Source organism: Lemur catta, chromosome 17, assembly GCF_020740605.2.
Source record: "Lemur catta isolate mLemCat1 chromosome 17, mLemCat1.pri, whole genome shotgun sequence".
Classification (NCBI taxonomy): domain Eukaryota; kingdom Metazoa; phylum Chordata; class Mammalia; order Primates; family Lemuridae; genus Lemur; species Lemur catta.
This window is the reverse complement of record NC_059144.1, coordinates 6,815,479-6,838,244: the sequence shown is the minus strand read 5'-3', so window position 1 is coordinate 6,838,244 and position 22,766 is coordinate 6,815,479. Positions and strand designations below refer to the sequence as shown.

At 52.0% G+C, this 22,766-nt stretch overlaps 2 protein-coding genes and 1 pseudogene across 8 annotated transcripts in view; 1 reads left to right on the top strand and 2 right to left on the bottom strand.

Annotated features, from left to right (window-relative positions):
* The first annotated feature begins 1,346 nt into the window (after positions 1 to 1,346).
* Positions 1,347 to 5,251, top strand: MFSD10 (major facilitator superfamily domain containing 10). Of its 2 annotated transcripts, XM_045528213.1 has the most exons (13): positions 1,347 to 1,415; positions 1,858 to 2,052; positions 2,139 to 2,235; positions 2,553 to 2,656; positions 3,006 to 3,164; positions 3,250 to 3,411; positions 3,648 to 3,756; positions 3,864 to 3,975; positions 4,112 to 4,220; positions 4,313 to 4,403; positions 4,501 to 4,548; positions 4,625 to 4,714; positions 4,907 to 5,251. In XM_045528213.1, exons 2-13 carry the CDS (start codon positions 1,879 to 1,881, stop codon positions 5,020 to 5,022), a joined length of 1,371 nt encoding a protein of 456 aa, XP_045384169.1. In that variant the 5' UTR covers positions 1,347 to 1,415; positions 1,858 to 1,878; the 3' UTR covers positions 5,023 to 5,251. The 2 variants fall into 2 exon arrangements, with proteins under 2 accessions (XP_045384169.1, XP_045384171.1); XM_045528215.1 differs by lacking the exon at positions 4,501 to 4,548.
* Positions 5,252 to 5,786: 535 nt separating this feature from the next.
* ADD1 (adducin 1) overlaps positions 5,787 to 22,766 on the bottom strand; it is a 98,221-nt gene continuing 81,241 nt past the window's right edge. For 3 of the 5 annotated variants that reach the window (XM_045528208.1, XM_045528209.1, XM_045528210.1), the window contains 6 exons: positions 21,335 to 21,586; positions 18,472 to 18,573; positions 17,720 to 17,809; positions 13,789 to 13,945; positions 9,941 to 10,039; positions 5,787 to 7,784 (listed from right to left, as the gene is read on the bottom strand). In XM_045528208.1, the coding sequence (XP_045384164.1) occupies positions 7,432 to 7,784; positions 9,941 to 10,039; positions 13,789 to 13,945; positions 17,720 to 17,809; positions 18,472 to 18,573; positions 21,335 to 21,586 (1,053 nt within the window). In that variant the 3' untranslated portion in view covers positions 5,787 to 7,431. Of the gene's footprint in view, positions 7,785 to 9,267; positions 9,302 to 9,940; positions 10,040 to 13,788; positions 13,946 to 16,909; positions 17,003 to 17,719; positions 17,810 to 18,471; positions 18,574 to 21,334; positions 21,587 to 22,766 lie in introns of all 5 variants that reach the window. The other 2 variants (XM_045528212.1, XM_045528211.1) reach the window with 2 other exon arrangements.
* Positions 10,055 to 12,971, bottom strand: LOC123622111 (annotated as a pseudogene). Its single transcript, XR_006729417.1, has one exon. The product of XR_006729417.1 is annotated as a 60S ribosomal protein L34-like (transcript).

Sequence of the window (22,766 nt, the reverse complement as noted above, 5' to 3'; positions counted from 1 at the left end):
AAAGAAGAGGCTGGGGGAAGAATCGGGAGTTTGATCTTAGACACGTTGGGAGGTATTGAGACCACGGCTGGGGCAGAATGAGTGATCACGGATGTGAGAGGCAGAGTCAAGGCCACAGTTGGACCAGCAGGTCTGAATGTGTGGGTCTCCATTTGGAGAGTGGAAGACAGGGACAGAGCACCCCCGGGGCTGAAGCCCAGGCCACACTGGACCAGATACCTTTTTTTTAATAGATACTGGGTCTGACTATATTGCCCAGGCTGACCTCAAACTCCTCTCCTCAGCCTCCCCAGCAGCTGGCACTATAGCTGCACACTGCTTAGATACAGGCCTCAGGATGGTTCCGAGAGGGATGCCATTTTAATTGACCTAGCCAACACTGGCCCAGCTGTCCCAGGAAAGAACCAGACGGGAGGAACGTGGGACGACGTCTGGTGCTGGGCTCAGCTGAGGTCTGGCCATTCAATCCAGAAGGATGGGCTGGATAAACCCCAGCTGTGGGCCAGGTGTCACTGAAGGGGAAGCATAATCTGGCTAGAAAAGAATGATCACCATCCCAGCGTGGATGAAGGGACACATGTCTTTGGGAAAAGAGCTAACACATACTGTCTTTTTGGCTGTGGATGGAATAACCATCTATTAGGAGTGTGACTTTACTATCACCTGTATTTGCAAGTTGTGTATGGTTTAACAAGGGTGTATGAGTGCCACGTTATTCCCTTCCCTGTGTTTGTGGTTAGAATTGGCTACAAAAAAGATGAGCTCACATTTTAGAAGGTGGAAGGGACGAGAGAGGTGGCCGAAGGCAGGCGTTGGCGCACGGTTCTGTGGGTCTGCTAGCCCACCTGGGCTCGGGCCGCAGCCGGGGCAGCGGGGCTGGAGGCCGTGTCACAGGAGACCGGCGAGGTGCCTTTCAGTGGTCTCTGCCCACCCAACTCCCGTTCCCTTTCCCCCTCAGCCCTGCCTGGGACTCCAGGGCCGGCAGCAGCCGCAGAAAAGCAGCTGAACAGAGACCGTGCGGCCGACCCCGGGGGCCCACGGGCCCCGCGAGCTGCCCGGCTGGATCTGTGCGTGACGGCGGGCGGGAGGTGCCCGCTGCGAGGGGCAGCCCGGGGCACAGAGGCTGGGGCGCGCGAGGCCGTGGCCCGTCGCTCCCGCCAGGCTCCTGGCCCCCAGGGCCGGGATCTGCGTGGGTCCCGGCTCCGGCCCGCAGCGTCGGGCTGTGCGCGGCGACGCTGGCGACCGCCCAGACCCCGGAAGAGCCCCCCAGCCGAGCCGCACGTCCGGGCGCGGCGCCGTCCGCCGGTGGAGGACGCGCTGGTGATGTCACTTCCGGGGCGGGCGTGGCAGCGCGCCCGGGTGCGTCCGTCCGTCGGTCCGACCCTCCGTCCGTCCGGAGCGCGCGGCTGCGGCAGGTGCGGGGCAGGGGGGCGGTCCCGACGGGGGCGCGGCGTGGGGTGAGCGCCCTCGGGGCGGTGCGTGCCCCGCGACCCCGCCAGGGACGCTGAGCCAGGGGCGGGGGCCGGCTCCCCGCGGCGCAGGTGGGCGCGCGCGCCCGCGCAGGTCCCGCCCCCCGCCTCAGTTTCCCTGCTCTGCTGGTTACAAGGACGTGGGCCGCGATGGCCCAGGGGGGCGGCGTTTGTTGCTGCGGTTTCTTTGAGCAACCCCGGAAGCATGAGTGTCCTGCTGGCCGGGGCGGGGCGGGGCAGTTGGGGAGATGGGCGCCCCCCAGCAGGGCTGGGCAGGCATCCCCTTTAGGGCGCTCGCCGGCTGTTGGCGGGTCGGGGGCATGGCGGGAGCTGGGTGCTGGAGTGTCCAGACGTGTGTCCTCACTGGACCTGCCACACCCATGGCCAGACCGGGTCGGAGCAGCGCACCATGGGATGGGGAGGCGGTGGAAGCTGCACCCCGCGCCCACCCATCCGCCAGCAGCCAGCGCCAGAACGCCGCGTGGTCACCGTGGTCTTCCTGGGTCTCCTGCTGGACCTCCTGGCCTTCACTCTGCTGCTGCCCCTGCTGCCCGGGCTGTTGGAGAGCCAGGGCCGTGCCAACGTGAGCCTACCGCCCTCGGCCCGAGTTCCCCCCTCCCCAAGCCCGACACGGACCTGCCCAGCCCCTGTTGCCTCCTTATTTCCCAGGACCCCCTCTATGGCTCCTGGCAGCGTGGGGTGGACTGGTTTGCCACAGCCATTGGAATGCCAGTGGAGAAGAGATACAACAGCGTCCTGTTTGGAGGTATGGCCCCTGACCCAAGCTGGGGTCTCTCTAGGGTCCTACTGTGGTGGATGTTGTCCTTCCCTCCTCACTCCCTGGGCTCCCATCAACCTGGCAACTTTGCCCACACATTCTGGCTCCGGGGCATGATCTGCCACTTCCTTGTGTCTTCTCTTGTTTCTCCATTGGGTCCACTGTGGTTCAAGGTCTGTGGCCTGTGAAGGCAGGGCCCATTGTGATCGGACCCTCAGAGACTGAGCTGGAAGCTAGCCCTGGGGGCCCTGGGACCACAGCTTGTGGCCCAAGGCAACCCCATGACAGTAACCTCTGTCTCTCAGGTCTCATTGGCTCGGTCTTCTCCATCCTGCAGTTCCTCTCGGCACCGATCACTGGGGCCGTCTCTGACTCCCTGGGGAGGCGTCCGGTGATGCTGCTGTCCCTGGTACATCTCTGGAGCTGGGTGCCCAAGGGTGGGAGCATGTAGCCTCCCCATACCCAGCATCCCTGTGGGGCTGGGCTGGGGAAAGGGGTGACTGTGGGCTGCTCATGGCCACTGGTTGGCCCTTGTCACTTCCCAGAGGGGGTACTTGAGCGAGCAGTGGCTCCTGTTGCTGTGCCAGGCTGTCTAGGAGCGGATCCTGGCCTCCTAGGGGGGCATCAGGAACACAAGTGGCCCTTGGACTCTTCAGAACAGGGCAGGGTTCAAGAGAGATTGCCTGGGTTTGCCAAGCCCCACTCTGGGCCCCTCCTGGCCTCAAGTGACCTGCCCCTTGGCCCCTGCCCCTGGGCAGACGGGTCTGGCCGCCTCGTATGCTGTGTGGGCCACCTCTCGGAGCTTCGCGGCCTTCCTGGCCTCTAGGGTGATCGGGGGCATCAGCAAGGGGAACGTGAGCCTCTCCACAGCCATCATCGCTGACCTGGGCTCCCCTCCAGCCCGCAGCCAAGGCATGGTGAGTTCAGGCCGGGGGACAGGGGGTCTGGGTGGGGACTTCTGGGCCTGTTCTGCCTGCCCAACTCAGACAGCCTTCTCCCCAGGCAGCCATCGGGGTGGCCTTCTCACTGGGCTTCACACTGGGCCCCATGCTCGGTGCCTCCGTGTCCGTGGAGGCAGCACCCTGGTTCGCCCTGCTTTTCGCAGTCTCGGACCTGCTGTTCATCTTCTGCTTCCTGCCGGAGACGCTGCCCCCAGAGAAGCGGGTAGGGCCAGGGCCTAGAACTGACAGGCCTAGGGGATGGGGATTGGTCCATGGGTCTGTAGAATGTCCCCACGTGCCGATCCCAGATGCCAGGGGAGGCTGGGCTGGGCTGCCCTTTCCTGGGGCTACACTGTGTCTTGGGGGCCCTGCAAGGTGCAGAGGTCTTGCCTGCTCATAGGCTGCCAGGCCAGAAGCCGTCCCCGCCTCCTGGCAGGCCTCTCCAATTGGTCCCCGCAGGCACCTTCCGTCGCCCTGGGATTCCGAGATGCCGCTGATCTGCTCAGCCCTGTGGCCCTACTGCATTTCTCAGCTGTCGCCCGTGGCCAGGACCCACCCACTGGAGACAGTAAGGAGCTGGTGCCCTCCCCAGTGTGCAGGTTTCACTCCCTTGGGCTGTCTGGCTCCCTTCCCTGTGGCGGTCGCCCTCACAGCGCCCTCCCACCTGCTCCCCAGGGCTCAGCCGCCTGCGCCAACTAGGCCTGGTTTATTTCCTCTATCTCTTCCTGTTCTCGGGCCTGGAGTACTCACTGAGCTTCCTTGCACACCAGCGCTTCCAGTTCAGCAGGTGGGTCCCTGTCTGGGGATGCCCTGTTGTCTCCCCATCCTAACGCCCCACCCCAGGAAGCCTCTGGGCTGCCCCACCCTGCTGTGGGGGCATCTGTCAGCCCACAGTGCTGGGGCACTGACACCCCCGCTCCCAGCCTGCAGCAGGGGAAGATGTTTTTCTTCATCGGCCTCACCATGGCCACCATCCAGGGCATCTACACCCGGCGGATCAGCCCTGGCAGGGAAGTTGCAGCCGTGAAGCGGGTAGGGAAGCTCCCCCTGACGTGGGTGGCAGGTGGTACTCTGCGCTTTCGGAAGCAGGGGTGGTCCTGAGGCCTCTGTGCCCCGCCCTGCAGGCCATCCTGCTGCTGGTGCCTGCCTTCCTCCTCATCGGCTGGGGACACACGCTACCCGTGCTGGGCCTGGGGCTGCTGCTCTACTCCTTCGGTGAGTGGGGGGGAACCCGATGGGGGAGTGGGTCACGCCCTTTCTCTGGGCTGACCGGTGCCTCCCCAATGTCCCCCCAATGTCCCCCCGCCACCAGCTGCCGCAATCGTGGTGCCCTGCCTGTCCTCTGTGGTCTCTGGCTATGGTGAGAACCCTTCCCTTAACCACGGATGCCCATGGTGGGAGGAATAACGCAGGCACCTGACAGCCTCTCCCCACAGGGTCACCAGCACAGAAGGGCACTGTCATGGGCACGCTGCGGAGCCTGGGCGCTCTGGCCAGGGCTGTGGGTCCCGTGGTGGCAGCCTCAGGTGAGGGTGTGGGACAGCACTCAGGGGCATGCTTTGTCCCCCAGGGACCCACGGCCCTGGCTCCCCTCAAGCCCCTCAGCTCTCCGTGCTGCCCTCACCTCCCCAGTTCCAGCCCCGCTAAGGCCACTGCTCAGTCCTGCCATCTGCAGGCCGGACAGGCTGTGCGTGTGAGCGCCCCTTGTCTCTCCACAGCGTACTGGCTGGCCGGGGCCCAGATCTGCTTCTCCGTGTGCTCGGGGCTCTTCCTGCTCCCCTTCCTCCTCCTGTGGAAGCTGGGGTGTCCAGCGCAGATGCTCAAGGCCGAATAGCTGAGCTGCTGTGTGTGGGCCGTGGGGCGCAGGAAGTGGGAGCCTGGGCCCGGCCCCTGCCTGCCATCACCCCGCAGCCCCGCAGCTCCCCAGGTGGCCGCTCCCCTGCCTTGTCACTCCAAGCACTGACTCTAAGGCCTTCAAGGTTTCTGTCCGTTTGTTTTTTAATCAGCAGCACGGGCTGTCCAGGTTTCTGAACGACAAAATAAAGCAGCTATTTTATACCATGTGCCTTTCTCCAGTGTAGTCTCTGCCTTGCCACCCACCCCCAGGAGAGGCAGCCACAGCTGCGGCCTCTATTCCACCGGCCAGAAGGGTCTCCCCTCTGCCCATTGAGTGGGGACCAGATGCAGGGCCCTCCTAGGCTGGCGTCAGCTCTTGCAAGTGATGTTTGGGCGTGTGTCCCGCACCTTGGCAGGCTGGGAGGAGGGACCCTCAGGCCGTCCCTATCACACATGGGTACCCTGCTGTCTGCTGAGCCACAGTGAGGATGAGATCTGGGGTCTGCTCAAGTTGTGGGGAACAAGGAGCGTCAGCACAGCTTTCTGTGCTCTTCAGGCCCAGCCCGGCAGCTCCTGGACATGCTCGGGAGGACAACAGGAGCACTAGGCTAGACCGTCCTCCCTACCTCACATTGACAAACCACATTACGTTCGATCTCTAAGCATTTTGGGGATCTCTTTTTGGAACATGAGACAAACTTCTAGAAAGCCTATTAAAAGTGAGCAAAGAAATTAAAACTGCTTCCCAGATTTAGACAAGGAAATTGTTTAAAGAATTTTATTAGTGAGTAAAACATGTTACAATGAAGAAAGGACATTTAGGACCTGCCCTCCCAAGTCTGTGTCCATATATGCAACTATATTTCATGTGGTAATACAAAGAATTAAACTACAAAAGTGAAAATTAAAAGTCATTGCATATGTGGGATACAAGGAAGGGGTGAAAGGGGAGGATGGGGGAGGAGCCCACGACTAAGTGAAGTATGTTAATCCCACCTTGGCAACGAACAGCACGCAGAGGAAAGCAGGTGCTCACTTGCCCGTGCGGGCCCTGCGGGGTCAGAGGAAGCTCAAAGCAATGGTCAGTGCCACACGGCCAGCCCTAGCTCCTGCTTGGGGGCCAAGTCAGTGGGACCCAAAGTGGCTCAGCCCACGATGCCCAAGACCAGAGCCCATGTCTGGCACCAGCTCCACCAGGGACCCCTCGCTGGGTGGGGGGCCTGTCTGGGGCCCCTGCACACTTGTCCACACCCTGCTAGGCTGGCCCCGGGCAGCTCCTAGGATGGGTCACCCTTTGAGGACTCCATCTGGCCACCTGTCAGTTCCCACTAAGCTCCAAGCCCTTTTCCAGGGAGTTAAGTGAAAACTCAAAACGGTCTTGATCAAGGAGGCTCCACATCTGATGCAAAGTGCTACTAGGCAGGACTATCAAGCTCCTGCCTTGACTCACTTTTTATCAAAACCAGGGTACCTTTCAGGCTACGGAGAAAATAGATCCCCTGAAACTTTCCCCAAAATGTGACAAGTGCTCTGCTGCAGACTGCCGCAGGCTCTAGGAAGAGAAGAAAACAAAAGCAAAAAGCGGCCTGTTCATGTTCACAGTCAAAAATGTAGGCTGAATTGTAAATCTGCTGAAAGAAAATTCTAGAAAGGACTCTTCCCCCTCCTGATACACCTTCCCACTAGGACAGGAATCCAGAGACCCGAGTGAATAGGAAACTATGAGCTCCTGAATCCGTTTTTGGTCGGGGTAATCAGTCAGACCATGCATAGCGTCGTGTTAGGTGTACACAGGCCCGCGTGCCCCTGGGGTTTCTGCCCAGCATCAGCCCAAACCCACCTCTCAAGGCAGCCACGGTGCCCTGGGCCAATGGCAGGCACACGAGTGTTTTCACGGGACCAAGGCTTTGTGTATAAGAATAAAGTGAGACCACTGAGCAGATGAGGCCAGCAGGAAGCCATGAGTCTGATTCAGGCACCTGAGACACTGCGGCAGGAAGCTGAGCGGAGACAGAATGTGCCGTTTCACAGCAGAAAGGGGAGGAGAGAAGGTCGAGGCTCAGGAGGGTGAAGCCCACAACCAGAGCTGGCAGGAGCCTCCACTACCTTCCGGCTAGGACCACGATTGAGTGCCCCCCGCCCACGGGGAGAGCACGTCTCAGAGAAGCAGGCAGAGGCCAAGCCTCCCCCAGAACCTGAGGCCGAGGCCCGCAGCGGCAGGCCGGGCCTGCTGAGCACAGTCGGCTAGCACCGGTCTGTACGGGGCTGTCACGCGAGAGGGGAGCGCTAGCTAGGTGGAGGGCTTGGCTTTTTGCATTCCATTACACAAGAGGACAGAGCACGAGACGCAATCAGGGACTCTGGCGGAGCCAGGGTCACTTCAGATACGACAGTGCAGGGCAGGCCTTCAGGAGTCACTCTTCTTCTTGCTCTTCTTCAAAAAGGAAGGGGTGCGGAACTTCTTCTTCTTTTTGGATGGGGACTTGCCTGGAGACCCATCACTGCCAGGGTCTACGGCAGCCCCCTCCTCAGCAGCCGGGGAGGCAGCCTCTTCAGCCGCTGGGGCTGGGGCTGGGGAGGCCACGGTGGGGGGCTTGGTGGGGCTTGGGAGTCCACAGGCTTCCTCCTCCTCCTCCTCCTCCTCCTCCAATGTTGGGAAGCCAAGCACTTCTGAAGGCTCATCAGGGGACAGGTCAGGGAGAGTCGGCTTGAAGGTGGCAGCATCACTGTCGTCTCCAGAAGTTGGCTCCTGTGGAAGGTCTGGTGGGTGGGGCGAGAGACAGGGTTAAGGGCTCCTGCCCAGATTGCAAGGGGCAGCGTGAGACCCGAGTGCCCAGCACAGGGAACTGCCATTTATCTTACATTGTGGATTTTTACCATGACAAGAAACTAAAGATGGTCTACTCTACTTTAAGGCTGGATGGAACTAATGTTACAAAATGTAGGTACAGTCTCAGGGCGGTTTTTAGCTGCTTCTCATGGATAGCATGCTGACAAAACCAGACTCAGTCACAGGGCCTTGTCCCCCAGCCATAAAGACAGATGGCATTGAAGCAAGCAGTGTTAGGGAGTTCAGTGTTCTGCACTGAACACTTGAAATGGGGTAGAAGAGTTTGCTCTATACCCCTAAGGGCATGTATTAGTAGTCCTGAAATTAAGCGTAAATTTGGGTCCACAATACCTGGTCTCCCCCAAAACGGCCAGTAGAAAACCCTGAGTTTTCTCCAGACCCCACGTGTGACATCAACATCCAACAGAATAAAGCAATTTAGGCAGGACAGTTAATTAAGAGAAAAGAGATGGACTCTAAGGCAAGGACTAGGGCAAAAGAATCAAGCCATCTTACATCTGGAATAGCTAAGGGTGGGGAGCAAAATGTCATGTCTTTTAAAGAAACCACCTGGGGGCTGGTGCCACTGTGTGCTTTCTACACTGACCCAAGGGACACCAGTTTTGTGGTCTTTAATAGCCTACGAAGTTATAAGCGAGTGGCGTGTTAGGCAGCACCAAACCATTTAGTACTTAAACTTCCAACCGAACATCAGGACAGCAGGGAGGAGCCCAGCCGAGCTCAGGTAAGGAGTGGCGCAGAAGGCTCTGGGCCGCTGGCACTTGGGAGGCTGAAAGCACCCCGGGCCCCACCCACCAGCTGCCTTCTGCCCCAGAATTCAAGGCCACACTCCACCGGGGCGGGAGTGGGGCTGCGGCACACAGTGGTGGGCTTGCTCTGCCGAGTGCTGCAGTTAATGCTCCAAGAAAGACGCTTCCTGGGGGGTACTCAGGAGAACTTTCATCATTTGACCAAATGTCACATTTTTAAGAAAGTGCTAAATACCACTTTTCTGTCCCAGCTTAAGCAAAGGTCCAACCAAACCCGACTCCATGCACCAGGTGGCAGAATCCCACCCTGTGTGAACCTACTCTGGATTTATGTCTGATCCAAAATCTTCCCACTAAGCAATCAAAAGAGATTCTCAAAGGCTGAACACGAGACTCCCTGAGGCCTGGACTGCTCAGAGTGGCAGGAGCCCGTGGTTATGCCCAGGCAGGCTGTCCAGCACAGTGCTCAGGTGACCGAGCCACTTCCAGGAAGGCCACTGAGGGACCAGATACAAAAAACAGGGCCTCTGTTTTTATTTTTAATGAACAGAAAACAAAATTTAATAAACAACAAAGAAGCAAGAGAATGAGGCAAAGCACAGGGCATCCTGGTTGAAGAGCAGGGCCAGGCGCGGGTACTTACTACGGCAACAGGTACTCTTTAGCACATCCATCTCCTGTGTGTGAGGCAGCCACGAGAAGAGAAAAGCACAAGTAGAGAATCTCTGCATTCAGTCACAGCCATTGGGTTACACAAGAAGAAAGGCCGAGCCATTCTTACAGAACACAGGACGGGGACAGGGGTGAGCCACAGGCTTCACGGGAGACACGATGTACGAGACTGAGGGACAAACGTCTGGGATCACACCACAGACATGCGGGGGTCTGAGAGGTGACTGGAGTAGAGCACTCTCAGTGGACTGATTGATACAGCAAAGTCCTGTAGCTCAAACACAATGTAAGGCATTTCCAGAGGTGTTATCTAAACACAATACAATATGAGAAGTGTGCAAGCAATGGGCAAAATTGACATCAGAAATGACAGTGGCCCCAATCCCTGCAGTTTGCCTTCCTACCTGGTTATAACAGCTCGCTAATGAATCTGTTTTTGCCTCAAGTTACTCAGGACATAACCAACACAGGAGGAGAAAAGGCCAGGGGACTTCAGAACCATGTCATGTACTGGTTTCAATCCAAATGCACACTTCTTCGTTAGTGTGAGCAGAACTACTGCCACACTCAGGCACAGAGCACACGAGGCCATGCACCCTCCCGCAGCAGGGCAGCCCGGCGCCTGCCTCCACCCCAGCACTCACCTTCTTCAAGCTTGATGGGAGTGCTGGGAGGGGTGTGGGGGGCGGCAGGCTGGTCTGGAGGACTCTTCTCTTTCTCTGCTCTAGTCTCGTCCAGATTCTCTGCAGACGGGCATGACACAAGAAGAAGGTGGTACAGAGCTTCCGACGCCATGAGCCTTCCCTTCCTGGACGGCAGCCTGGTCAGCCTTCCCACCGGCTGCCCCCAAAAGGCTGCAGGGGCTTCTCAGGGCACTCTCCAAGAAAGCAGGAAGGGCTCATGACCACATGTGTCTTCATCCTTGTCCACAATCCTCTCCAAAAGAGGACGAAGGGAGGTGACTATGACCGGGGCTGATCACAGGCCCAGGTTTAACATGTTTGAATTTCAGAATAATTTAACCAATTTTGGATGCAAAATTAATTTCTATTCTTATTCCAAAGAGAATCTGCCAGAGATGACCCTGCGACAGACTGTGACTGGTGAGCCCGGGCCTGGCCCGTCCTCTGCGAGGGAGCAGTGCCTCCCTCACTGCCTGGCCTCTCCCTGCTGAGCAAGTGCCAGTGTCCTGAGGGCCTCGTCCTACTCATACCTTAGGGGACGTGATCTTACCGTTATGCTGGTTTTAATCTCTGAGGTAGGGAATTTTCTACTAATAATTTAAACTTAGCAACTCTAACATTTATTTTTCTTTTCTAAAATGAAATATGCTGATAAGGACCAGTGGAAAAAATGCAGGAACTAGGACCTTGGATCCAGAAAATTCCAAATCTACTTCTTCCCTCCCTCCCCCCACAGAATAAGCCTTTTAATTTTTATTACTCAAAAAGCTTCATTTCTTATTTAGCTTTCTGACTCTGTGCTTGTGCCTTCAACACCTTCACAATGATTTTCTGCTCCTCGATAAGGAAAGCACACTCGATCCTGTCAGGAACACATTTAGCACACACGGAACCCCCATAGGCCCCGCTGACATGTCTCTTTGTTTTAGACAACCTCGTAAGAACTTTTAGGTCTCACAGCGCAAACCCCTCGAAGTCTGCCTGGGCACACGCCACGTGCAGATTTTGGTGCTTTCCCAACCTTCTTGGTATAAAGGTACACAATTCTATTACCAGGGGTTCGGGACAGCCTAGTTTTGTTAGAGGTAGTACTGTAGGAAAGCCTACGATGATACGTCAAACGCTGGACCATCCTGAGTGTCTGCAGATAGCGTCCCCAGAAGAGGCCAAATCTACTTCTCATTTAGGAAAAAATATGGATCAATATTATCCCAATTCCTTAAATATCCTTCTTTCTTTAAAACTTTTGTATTAATAGCTTAGGATCACTAGATCCCATATTTTGAACAACCAGCTATAATTAAACTCACCACAGCCTCTCATCTCCCAGAGATTCAATTCTAATAGGTGACCTGCCTTCTGAACACCCCTGAGTTGGATGGTACCTGCCAGAAGCCAAGTGTTTATAAAAAAAGGCTGTCTTGTCTACCTGGATAAACAAATGGCCTCAGCAGGAAAAGGTGCTGACCTTAAACAGACTGCCTGAAATTTACCTGTGACATCCCCCTGCCCCAACATCAAGGGCCAGATCAGTGACAGGAAGGAGTCTGTGACCACAGAGCATGGTCAGAGCAGTCCCATCCACGCACATGCCATAACATTCCTGTTATGTAGGGGAAACACTATGTGACTTGTTTGACTTTTAAAAAATAATCCAGGTTACCCAGATCCTGGAAGAACCCAAAGGCCAGACACCTCTCCGTGTACATGTGCACGGGGACGGGGACCGGACCACATGATCAACAGCTCAGGCTGACACACAACCTCCAGTTGGGACACAGCTCTCTGCAGACACAGCTGCCTGTGCCATATAACCACAGACAAGAGAATCAGAGCTCTAGCTGAGGTGAAAACTGGAACAGAAGTGACAGTGGAACTCATACTGAAAAACGATTGAGCAACTGTTTTATGCACAACTCAAATTTCAACAGTAGTTATATAATGCAGTAGTCTGGCCTAAGACGAGACTAAAAAAGAGTTGAATTGGGGTGAATTAGAGGTTGTCTTAGGAGCAGGGCATAGTTCCCAGGATGACCCCTCTGACCAGGAGGGTGACAATCAGTTCCCCAGACTGAGACCACCCCAGCAAGGTGACCCCAGAGGACACACTGAGGAGCAAATGGAGGTTCCAGTAAAAGGCCAGGGCTAGAGCGTAAGGCCCCGATGATGCTGGTGTGAAGTCCTGGTGGGGGCCTCTGTGCCCCACGGTCTTCCTGGTGCCAGTGCCCAGTGGACAAGAGGGCTGGCGGCAGAGGGGAGAGAGCAGCTCTACCCCATGAGAGCCTTCACAGTAGAGGAATTGGGCGGCCTGCTTCTCTTGTTGGTTCTCAAAATGTCTGGATTTATATCTCAAAACCTAAAGTTTGAAACCACCTGCTTCCTGAGGTTCTGACACATAGAGCTATTTATTTCATTTGTTGTAAAATTGTCTCATTGAGAGAAATACAGGCTGTGCCAGCATTCGGCCATTCCCAACATGGCCTGGGAATGTGCCAGAGTGGTCAACCCATCGACCCTAGAGCCTGTGATCACCACTGCATGGGAGACCCTTGGGGTTTATGGAAAAGTGAATTTCTATGTCAGGAACTCCTGCCATAAACACAATTGTCATACGACATTCAAAGCAGCCGCCTGCTGACTGAGAGACTGACACTCAGTGGGGAAGGTAACATGCTCCTGTCCAAGCCGGGGCTCTGCCATGCACAGTCTCATTCCTGGGAAGCCGCTTAGTCTCTGAGCCCTGTCCAACTGGTGGGTACAGGCCTGTCCCTCAGGGTTGCTTTGAGAACTGGATGAGATGTGTGCACACACAGCCTGCACCATGCAACCTAACCGCTCAGCAATGATTAGTCAGTGTTAATAACTGCATGAATCAACGGAGGCCTCTTCTCAGTGAAACTTTAACAGAAATACTGAATATGTAAGAGAGATAAATGTCTCTTAAAAATAATAGGGCCAGGTGCGGTGGACTCACGCCTGTAATCCCAACACTCTGAGAGGCCGAGGCAGGAGGATCACTTAAGGCCAGGAGTTTGAGACCAGCCTGAGCAAAAGCAAGACCCTCATCTCTACAAAAAATAGAAAAGTTATCTGGGCATGGTGGCAAGTGCCTGTAGTCCTAGCTACTCAGGAGGCTGAGGCAGAAAGATCACTTGAGCCCAGGAATTTAAGTTTGCTGTAAACTATGATCATGCCACTGCACTCCAGCCCAGGCAACAGAGTGAGACTGTCTCAAAAAATAAACACCGCCGCCCCCCCGGCCCCCACCACCAAATTCAAGCTAGGTTTCCCAGTAACTAATCCAGATTTGTGAATTCTTCTTTGAATGTTCTGATCACTCCATGTAGACAGAGGCCTGGCAGAAGGACCAGTGCCCTCATAGCCTAAGCCCTGTGGGCACCACCACAGCCCATGTTGCCTTCTCTCTTCTCACCCCCTCCTGCGTTGCAGCTGCTGGATGGGATCCCCGCAGGGCATCTTCAAGTTCAGCCTCAACTGGGCAGAGGGTTCCTGTCCCCTCCCAATCTTAATACAGTACACAGATGCCTAGGAGCCCTGATGTTGTCTCTCACACATGTGTCCCTCCTAACTGGGACCATTCACAAGTGTGTTCAACTTTTCAATTCCTGCAGCTCCTGCCTGCATGACTAGGTTGGAATTGTATACTGAGTAATGCTCTGGTTTGTCTCTGATGCATGCGACTATTCTCATCACCACCCACAGCCAGAACTTGGACCACAGAGAAGTTTCCAGACCATTTTCTCTCACCTTCTAGAGTTGGCCCATGCCCAGGACCCTGGAGCACTCACCTTCGGAGCCCTTCTGCTTCCTCTCCACCTCCCTGCGGTACTCCTCCAGCTCACGGTCTGTGAGCGTGTTGAAGGGGTTGGGGCCCGTGGTGCTCACAATGGCGTGGGGCTGGTACTCCTTCTCAATGATGGCCTTGGAGGCCGTCACCAGCTCCCCCTGTGGACAAAAGGGATGCACAGTCCACAGGAGTCCTGCCCAGCGGGGACTCTCCCTCCTCCCAGGCAGGCTGCAGGAAGGGGGGCGGGAGGCTTTCCAGGAGCGCACAGAGGCCGCTGAGACTGCACCACCATGGGCCAAGGCCTGGGCTGAGCAGCAGCCGTCAGAGGTAGATGTGGAAACATGGCTAGATGCTACAAAACAAATGTAACAAAAGAAGTCCTACAAAAATCCTTCAGGTTCCAGAAACAAAGGCCCCAAGCGCAGACTCAGAAGCACAGAGCACCTCAGGGGGATTCCCTCTCCTCATTGCCAGATTAGGACAGAAGAGGCCCTTCATGTTAGTGCCGAGAAGTCACTTTCCCTCATGACATGAGTAAATGTCACAAGTCACAACATTCACAGTAGAGCATGCATGGAGATTTACTTATATTCTAAGGGCACAGGTAAGTTCTGTTCTTTTGACTATGCATTTAGTTTATAACTAGCTCCTGGAACTTATACCAAAACATTCGGAGATGATAAAATGTCCCAAGACACCAGTATGTGTCTGAGGAATTTGGAAAATGGTGAGAATTTATATCAAAGAAAAACGAGGAAGGAAAGACAGCAAAGCAAAAGCACACAGGTGGCCCCCGGTCCACATCCAATCTTACAGGAAGAGGCAGGACAGCGGGCACTGTGGCAGCGGGCACAGCAGCTGGGCTGGCCTCAGAGAGAAGGAGGTGGGCAGGCAGCCCTGGGGTGCGGGTCACACACACTCACCTGTCCCAGCACAGCTCTATGCCCCATAGCTTGGCCAGGTTGGGGCTGGGGGCAGGAAAAGTCCCCCAAATGTTCTGAGGTCCACTTCTGAGGAAGTTAACCAGAACTCATGCACATGCACGTTACTTAATTACACCTTCCAAAAACAAACAAAAGCAGGAGAATCCAAAATCACTGACACTAGGCCTGGTCCTTCAGTGCTCACTTCAGTAAGGGGCAAACACCAGAGGTGGCGAGTGTCCCAGATGGGCTGATTCCTGGGGAAATCAGCTCACACAGGCGATGCTCCTCAGGCAGAGGTGGGGAAGCCTGGGCTGGCTGCCTGGGCTGAGAGGTCACTGCCCAGCACACTGGATATAGGGTGTCTGGTGCACTCCATGACTGACCAGTGACACAGAACCGCAGACAGGAAGCAAGTATCTATGTACTTGCCTCATTGGGAAGAGGAATTTTTAGGACACAGACCTTTTTACTTGGTCAAGGAGAAATTCAACTTGCCAATAAGGAGCACCATGTTTCAAAAGGAGCACCACTGTCTGCATTCTGAGGTCCACATAAAAGGAAGTAGAATAACAGCCCCAGTAAAGGACATCCCTAAAGTCAAAGCACATTCTCACCATGAAAATGAAATATGCATAGTCAGGGTGGGATAAAGATGAAGAGTGTAAATATGAACTTCAGAAATAGAAAGGCAGAGAAAAACAAAAGGCTGGAACAAGAATTTATGTACTGGGGGCAAGGAGGCCAACATCTCTTCATCTATGGTCAGAGTATAGTGGTTACTCAGCTACCTGCATGTGTCACTCACAGAGAACAAAGTGTTGATCATGGGGGCCTACATCTGTCCCTCAAGAACCACCCCAGGTGACTGTGACATACATCCATGTCTGAACACCACTGGGACAGAGCAGGCAAAGGTGTAACTGGATCATTTAACACAGATAACCAGGCTGCTTTCTGGATAGCCCTTTAAAAAATACAAATAAAATCCATTAAATGTACTACAACCCCAGAGACACAGCATGGCAATGACTCTGTCTGTGACTCTGCTCCAGCCCCACAAAGCTAGAGGGCTGCACCCGCTCTGGCTTGCATGACCAGCCAGCAGCGGGTCATGGACTCCACATGCCTTCGCACACCTGAGACAGTGAGTGATTAACTAACAGGTCTCCATGGCCTATGGCCCAAAGCACCAAAAGATGAAAAACAAGCTGACAGGGAAAGGAGCATATCTTTCTCCTTTGCTCTGAGAAGTTCCTCCAAGAATGGTAGTTGGAGGTAAATTCTAAGTACAGGTAAAAAGGGACCTGTGGAATTAATACATAAATATGCAAAATAATGTTATTAGTAGGGATTCCAGACAATATAGAATTTTTGGTAGAAATCTGCTTCTGTCAATTGGAACAACACTAAAATGATACTTGCATCTCACTGAAGGTGTATTAAGTGAAAAAGCCAGCCCCTAGAATTTTCCTTTGAACAGAGGAATATCACAGCTAAGACTCTAAATGCAGTCTGTCACTTTCTGCCCTGGGCACCAAGTTCTGCACACTAGCAGCCTAAATGCTCAGGGAAGGTTTCTTTCTAGTTGGGTGAGTTAGACCAGACAGATCATCCACCTACTGTGCATGATAGGTATGAATGCCCAAAAAGAAAGCCTTTCTCTTCTGCAACATTAAAAAAAATTATCTAGGGTCTTTTTGTAAGCCCTTTATCAACAAGGGCTGAAAAAGACTGTCTTACTTCCCATTCCTCTGAAATGACATCTTTCAATGACATGACCTCCGATGGCTATATTCATTACATTTTCAGTCAAAGCTGCACAAGCGGGGGTAGCAGGGCACGATGGGGAGGGCCGCTGCCTGCAGCCTGCATTGCATAAAAGGCAAATGCCAAAACTCAAAACATGCACCAATCAGAGCCACAAGCAGAACTGCAGAAATGCACCACATCGTTCAGATTGGCCATTTCTCAGCAACTAAGGATGCTGAAAATTATTAAAATGCCTCACACCAAATTTTTAATTAAAGAATAGACTAGGCAGAACAGAACCTTCTGTACAATCTTACAAACAATTTAAAGATCCATTTCAAGCTACTTCGGTAACTAACACAATGCCTGAAGAGAGGAGACGGGAGGGGCAGGGAGGGGGGAGAGTGACGCGGACCGACAGGGAGTCAAGGACAAGGCAGTGAGTACCTTTCTAAAAGAGAGAGATCTAGCGGGACTAAAGGTCTGCTCTGTAAGCTCGAGCCCTTCGATAGTTTCCGTACAGTCAGAGAGGGGTGCGTCCTGCAACAGTAAACTGAGTCATCAGAGCAACCAGGCCTAGAGCACAGAATGGAGCCAGCTAAGAGCATGCAGCGGGGACAGTGGTGAATAAAACAGTGATGACAGTGGTACATGCAGACACTGAACACAAAACCAGGACCACAGCTGGCCAAATCCAGAAAATGCAACAATAATCACCTACCCTGCAGTGAGGTTGTGAAGCATTAGGTGGCATATTAACCTTCAGAGATAACTACTTACACAATTATCCTCAGTGTGCCACGAGGTACGGTATTTTATACAAATGCATGTAAATGTGCACCACATTTACAGCATCTACCCTTCTGCAACCCAAGCGGCACTTTGATGCAGACAGCAATATGTACCAGAACAAAAGTCCCTCAAGCCCACCCTCTTCCAGCATCTCACACAGTACACTACCAAACCCAGGCAAATCCAGGTCCCCAAGCTGGTGGCATGTGTGCCACCCTCACATATGCATGCACTACAGGGAGCGGGGACTAGAGGGATGGACATGGCCCTTGGCATGCTTATGTTTGGTCTAGAACTCAAGGAAAAATGCCTGGGTTGTTTCTTATCATGAAGATTTTAACAAAGATAACTAGTTGCCTAGAATACTTACCTCATAAGTCATTCTCTCTCAGTTTAAGAATAATTTGGGAGCAGACAGCCATACAGCCACCACCCACTCATGTCAGAGACACTGTGAGCTCTCACCTGGACGAGGCTCCTGTCCATCACTACACCACACAGAACCTGGGACTGAGGGCCAGCCGTCTTAATGTCCTGTAAGTTCTGCTCTCGGATCTGAGGACGGGAAGGACAAACACACATCAGCATCCTGAGAGGCCACACTGTGTCTGGGAGTCGTGCCGATTGTGCATCTGGCCCACCACGCGGAAGCCACATTGCTGCTCTGCCCTACCCCGTGTAGGCAGGACAGCCTGGCACACCCGAGCGACCATGCCTACTTGATGGCACTGTCCAGTCTGCTTAGGAGGGCATAGGTCTGAGGGACAGAGGGGACTATTCCCGACTTTCCACACCTTCCAGACGGCTCTGGCAGGGCACAGATCTCTCACTGCACTCATTAACGTGGGGGGTTCCCTATGTGCCTGTCTTCTAGTGACACTGTGAACACTGACGGATCTCATGTTCTGATATACCAAACACTGTCCACAACTCTTTGAATGAATCCTGAAAGGCAGGGGCAGTTGTCTATTCTTGCTAGGAACAGGCTTTGCAGCTTCCAGTTCTGACCTGTAAGCCAACATTAGTTCAAGAATCAATGGGGCCAAAAAAATGTCTGCTGCTCACACTTTCACTAATGGTGGAACAGCAGCAGTGCAACAGTGGTGATGGCACATGTCCTCTGCTAGAAGCAAGCACACCCTCTGCCCCTGAAGCGGCTAGCATCCCTTTCCCACCCCACACCCAAGCTCCCACCGAGTGCGGATGGCAGGACGTACCTTGTTCCTCATCTCCTGGACCTCTTTGGGGTTAGTGTTCAATGGAACAAACAGGTTAGGGACAGCAGAGGTGGAAGTTCTATGTCCATCCTCTTTAGTCCACTGTAATATCAAGAACAGTTGAAAAGTCAGGATTATGACAACAATAAATGATACCATAGCATCCAATCTGTCCAATTTATCTCACATCTGGTCATGCACTGAACATCACAGAGAGGACTGAACCAATGCCCCTATCTCCTGGGTCACTCAGCAGAGTTGCCATGGGAGCAGGATGTGGCCATATAAAAACCAGTTAATGGTGTAAGTCAGAGTCATGAGTGGTGAAAAAGGACCATCTAGAAAGCCCAGTTGAAATATGAGCCACAGTGTGGGCTGACGACAGAGCTGAGCCCATAACCCCTCAGACCAGCAGGGAGGTCCTCAGAGACCATTGGTTCACTGCTCTGAGAGTCATCCAACACCAAAGCCAACTGGAAGCATGAGATGACAGGGTCATGAAAAGCAATGTGATGCTGCTACCCAGGGGTAGGGAAGAGTCTGTACTGGGAGGCAAGAGTGGGCATCACCAAAGTTCTGCATTAAAATAAATGACAGCATCAGAATGCACTGCTTGCATAACTATTTCAACCCAAAAGAAAATAACTGTATGAACACTTATACAGTAGCTACCTGGAAGAAGAGTTTGGTGATGTCGAATATTTTATATAACTTAATATTTTTGAGTGTTACAAAAATATCCCAACCAAACTTGAAGCGCTTCATGAGTCCTTAATTAAGGGCTGTTTTAGGTATCAGTGCATCTCATCAACATACTATGCCTTCCACTTATAAATTTTTTTGGATCTCCAATCAAATATGAGATTTTTAATCAAATTCTAATTCTTAGGCATGAATAGGCACTGAACATTAAAACAAGTCCATCTATGAGAGCAAATGTTAAGCCTTTCAGAATATTTTTGAGAGGCAATAAGATAGTTATAAACCATACAACTTTAAAGAAAGCAACAAAAGCGTCAAATGCTTGGCCACTGTGAACAGGAGGCTGTGGGATGAGCGTGGAGCTGTGGGGTACTCACTGGGGGTATCTTCTCAGATAAAAACAATTCCAGCGTCTTATTAAAAATAATTTTTAGTCAAAACATGAAAACAACAACCTCAGAAGCTTAAACACATTTGACAATTTAACAATCATTATAAATTTAAACATACCAACCTGGGAACACTGCATGGAAATTTGTATTACTCCAGAACAATACGAAACAAACTTAAATGTTGAACAAGTTCTCCCCTTCAACGTATACATTGTCAAAAATGCCTAAAGCGATTTAGTTATTTTTCCAGCTATTAGTAAATAAAGCTTAAAGTAGCCATTGCATAGGCACTTTGGAAAAATTCATCACAGCAATTCAGCACTACGGATTAACATCATCAGCAGAAAGGTGTTTTTTTGTTTTAAGGCCCACTCCCTTTAACAAGTAAAACAAATAAAAAATAAACAAATGGAATAGGAAAAAAAAAAAAGGGACGTAGAGAGGGGGAAAAGGAGACAGGGAGGGCAGGAGGAGGGAAGAGGAGAGATACACTCCAACCCTCTGAGCCCCACAGCCACGCAGGGTCCCTGCCCACGTGACACAGCTGCTCAGGAGCACGGAGGCTTCCCACCAACTGTGCCTCAGGAAAACACCAGGACCACCTGGGGAAGACAAAACTTTTTTTAAAAAAAATAAATCTAAAAAGTAAAAGCACTGCTATAAGCAGAAAAGAAAGCTCTACTTTGCTTATTTAGCTGCCCCATGGTTTTAGGAATATCTAACCTAATTTCCAATGAACTCATACAGAACTAGCCATGCATAGATGAGTGTGGCTCAGCCAGTCTCCTCATAAAAGACTCCAATTCAGGGGCTTTTCAAAATGGACTTCTCCTACATCTTAAAGCAGGATCTGGGCAGATGGTCAAAGGCTAGGTTACAGAAGCAGTAAAGATCAATCTTCAGAGGAATGTTTCAGCACCAGGACCTCGGAGCAGTTTTCAGGTCAAATGGTAACTCTGAGCAGCGTTAAAACTGAAACGAAGCACCCCTTGCAGCGTCTGTCGCTGGTGCCTGCAGATGGCCTGCGCTGCACTTGGGTCATGCCGCACCCAGCAGGAGTCAGAAGACTCACCACTATGGCCGTCTACTCACATGCAACAGTCCATGCAGAGGGCAGCTGGCTATGTGCATTCGGAGGCTTTGGGATAGAAAGCAGGGGAACAAAGCTAAGAAGAGGGGACAAGGGTCAGTGGAGAACACACTAGTGAGCAAACAGGGAAAACTGCTTAAGAAAACACTACAGACTTTTAAAGAAGAGACTTTAGTGACTTGATGTTAAACCACTGGAGTTTATGACACTAAAACATCAGGTTTATGACAGAACTATCTTTTTGTGCACTGAGTATAAAGAGTCCTTGAATATAATTTGAATTAAAGGAAATCTCCTACTTTTAGGTTAATACATGTAAATTATTTAGTATTTTGTTATGTATGGAGTCAGGTTACATTGGAATTACCAAAGAGGTACGTTATATCTTAAGCAGTTTCAAGCAGACAGTATTACTCGAATTTTAGCTAGTACATGAAGTAGATTTTGGTCCCAACTAAAAGACAGTGAATGAGGAAGGTTCGCTTTATGTCTAGGTTAGAAGAGCTGGATTCCCAAAGCCTCCGAAGCCCCAGCTACCCAACTTGCTCTACATCATCTAACTATGAACAGTAAGGTAGGCACAGACCAAGCAGTTGGTAATACAGCTTGGCACGCAGACACCGGACGAGAGAGACTGCAGCAAGGGTTTCACGTGATCGTGTGTAATGCTCGTCCACACCTTAGTCTTCGACTTGGGACTGCTTCCATCCTGCCCTTCCTCGGAAGCTTCGTCGCCCCGGCCAGAGTTCAGCCATCTTGTCTTCTCTCGCTGCTGCTTCTGAAAACTGTGTCTGAGAGGGGAGCAAGTGCCCGAATCACCGTCACTAGCAAAGGAGTAACCTGTGACACTAGCAGGAACCTCCACATCGCTGTATTTTTTAGATTTCTCTCTCAGAGCAGGGTATCGATAAGGGTAGCCAGTTCTGTAGCCCTAGGGTCCAAGGAGAGTGAAAGACAATCAATATTCCAGATCTCAAAATAGAGTTCCCCTTGGAAGTAGCTACAAAAGCTGAATATACAAATACCCTACGACCCAGCAATTCCACTCTTAATTTTATGCCCAAGAGAAAGACACATGTTCACAAAAAAACAGGTACTAAAATGTTAATAGCAGCACTAGTCCTAATAGACCAAAACTGGATACAACCAAAAGTCCTTCCATAGTAGAATGAATAAACTGTGGTATATGAATATAATGGCCTATGATACAACAAGAATAAACACTCTACTATTAAATCCAACAATGTGGATTTGTGATAACTGTCACAAATATGATGTCAAGTGAAATACGCCAACTAGAAAAGAATACACACTGTGATTCCATTTATAAAAAGGAAGAGGTAAAGCCATTCTTTGTTGTTAGAGGCAGGGTAGTGGTCACCCTTGGGATGGGGTAAGTGATGGAAGGGCTCCTAGGGGCATTCTGAGGCACTGCTATTGTTATTCTCTGAGTGCTGGTTATATAGAAGGTTTGGTTTTAAAAATATAACAAACTGAACACCTACAATATGTGCACACTCCTGTTTATATATTGTATTTCAACAGAAAGTTAAAATTGAAAACACAAATGGGGCTTACTTGCTGCTGGCTACTGTGTAGGTTATATTCATCAACCTACTTAGTATTTTCTTACCTTTTAAACCAGTTTAAATACTGTGATAATCTTCAGGTAAACAAGTATACCTCATGACAACCGGTTCTCAGCAAAATTACTTTACATTTGAATGTAACAACATTCAACTTCAAGCTTCAACTCTGCCTCCCGACCATCTGCTATGCTTTAAAAGACGGGCCCCACTTAATTCACACTTCTGTGGGTCGACTCATTCGCTGAGTCCCCCACAGACAGTATCTCCAAGGGCAAAGATGGTGTCTTACTCGCCTCTCCTATCTAGTGCTTGGTGTTTGGTAGGTGTGACAGATAGACTTTATAGTGGCCCCAGGTCCCCAATTCCTGGAATCCCCTCCCCCTTGGGCACAGGTGGGACCTCTGACTTGCTTCTAACCAGTGGAATTCACAAACGGTGACGGGCTGTGTTACATAAGAGTGTAGCACTTATCTTTCCAGAGTCTCTCTCCACAGCTGGCTCTGAAGAAGCAAGCTGCCATGG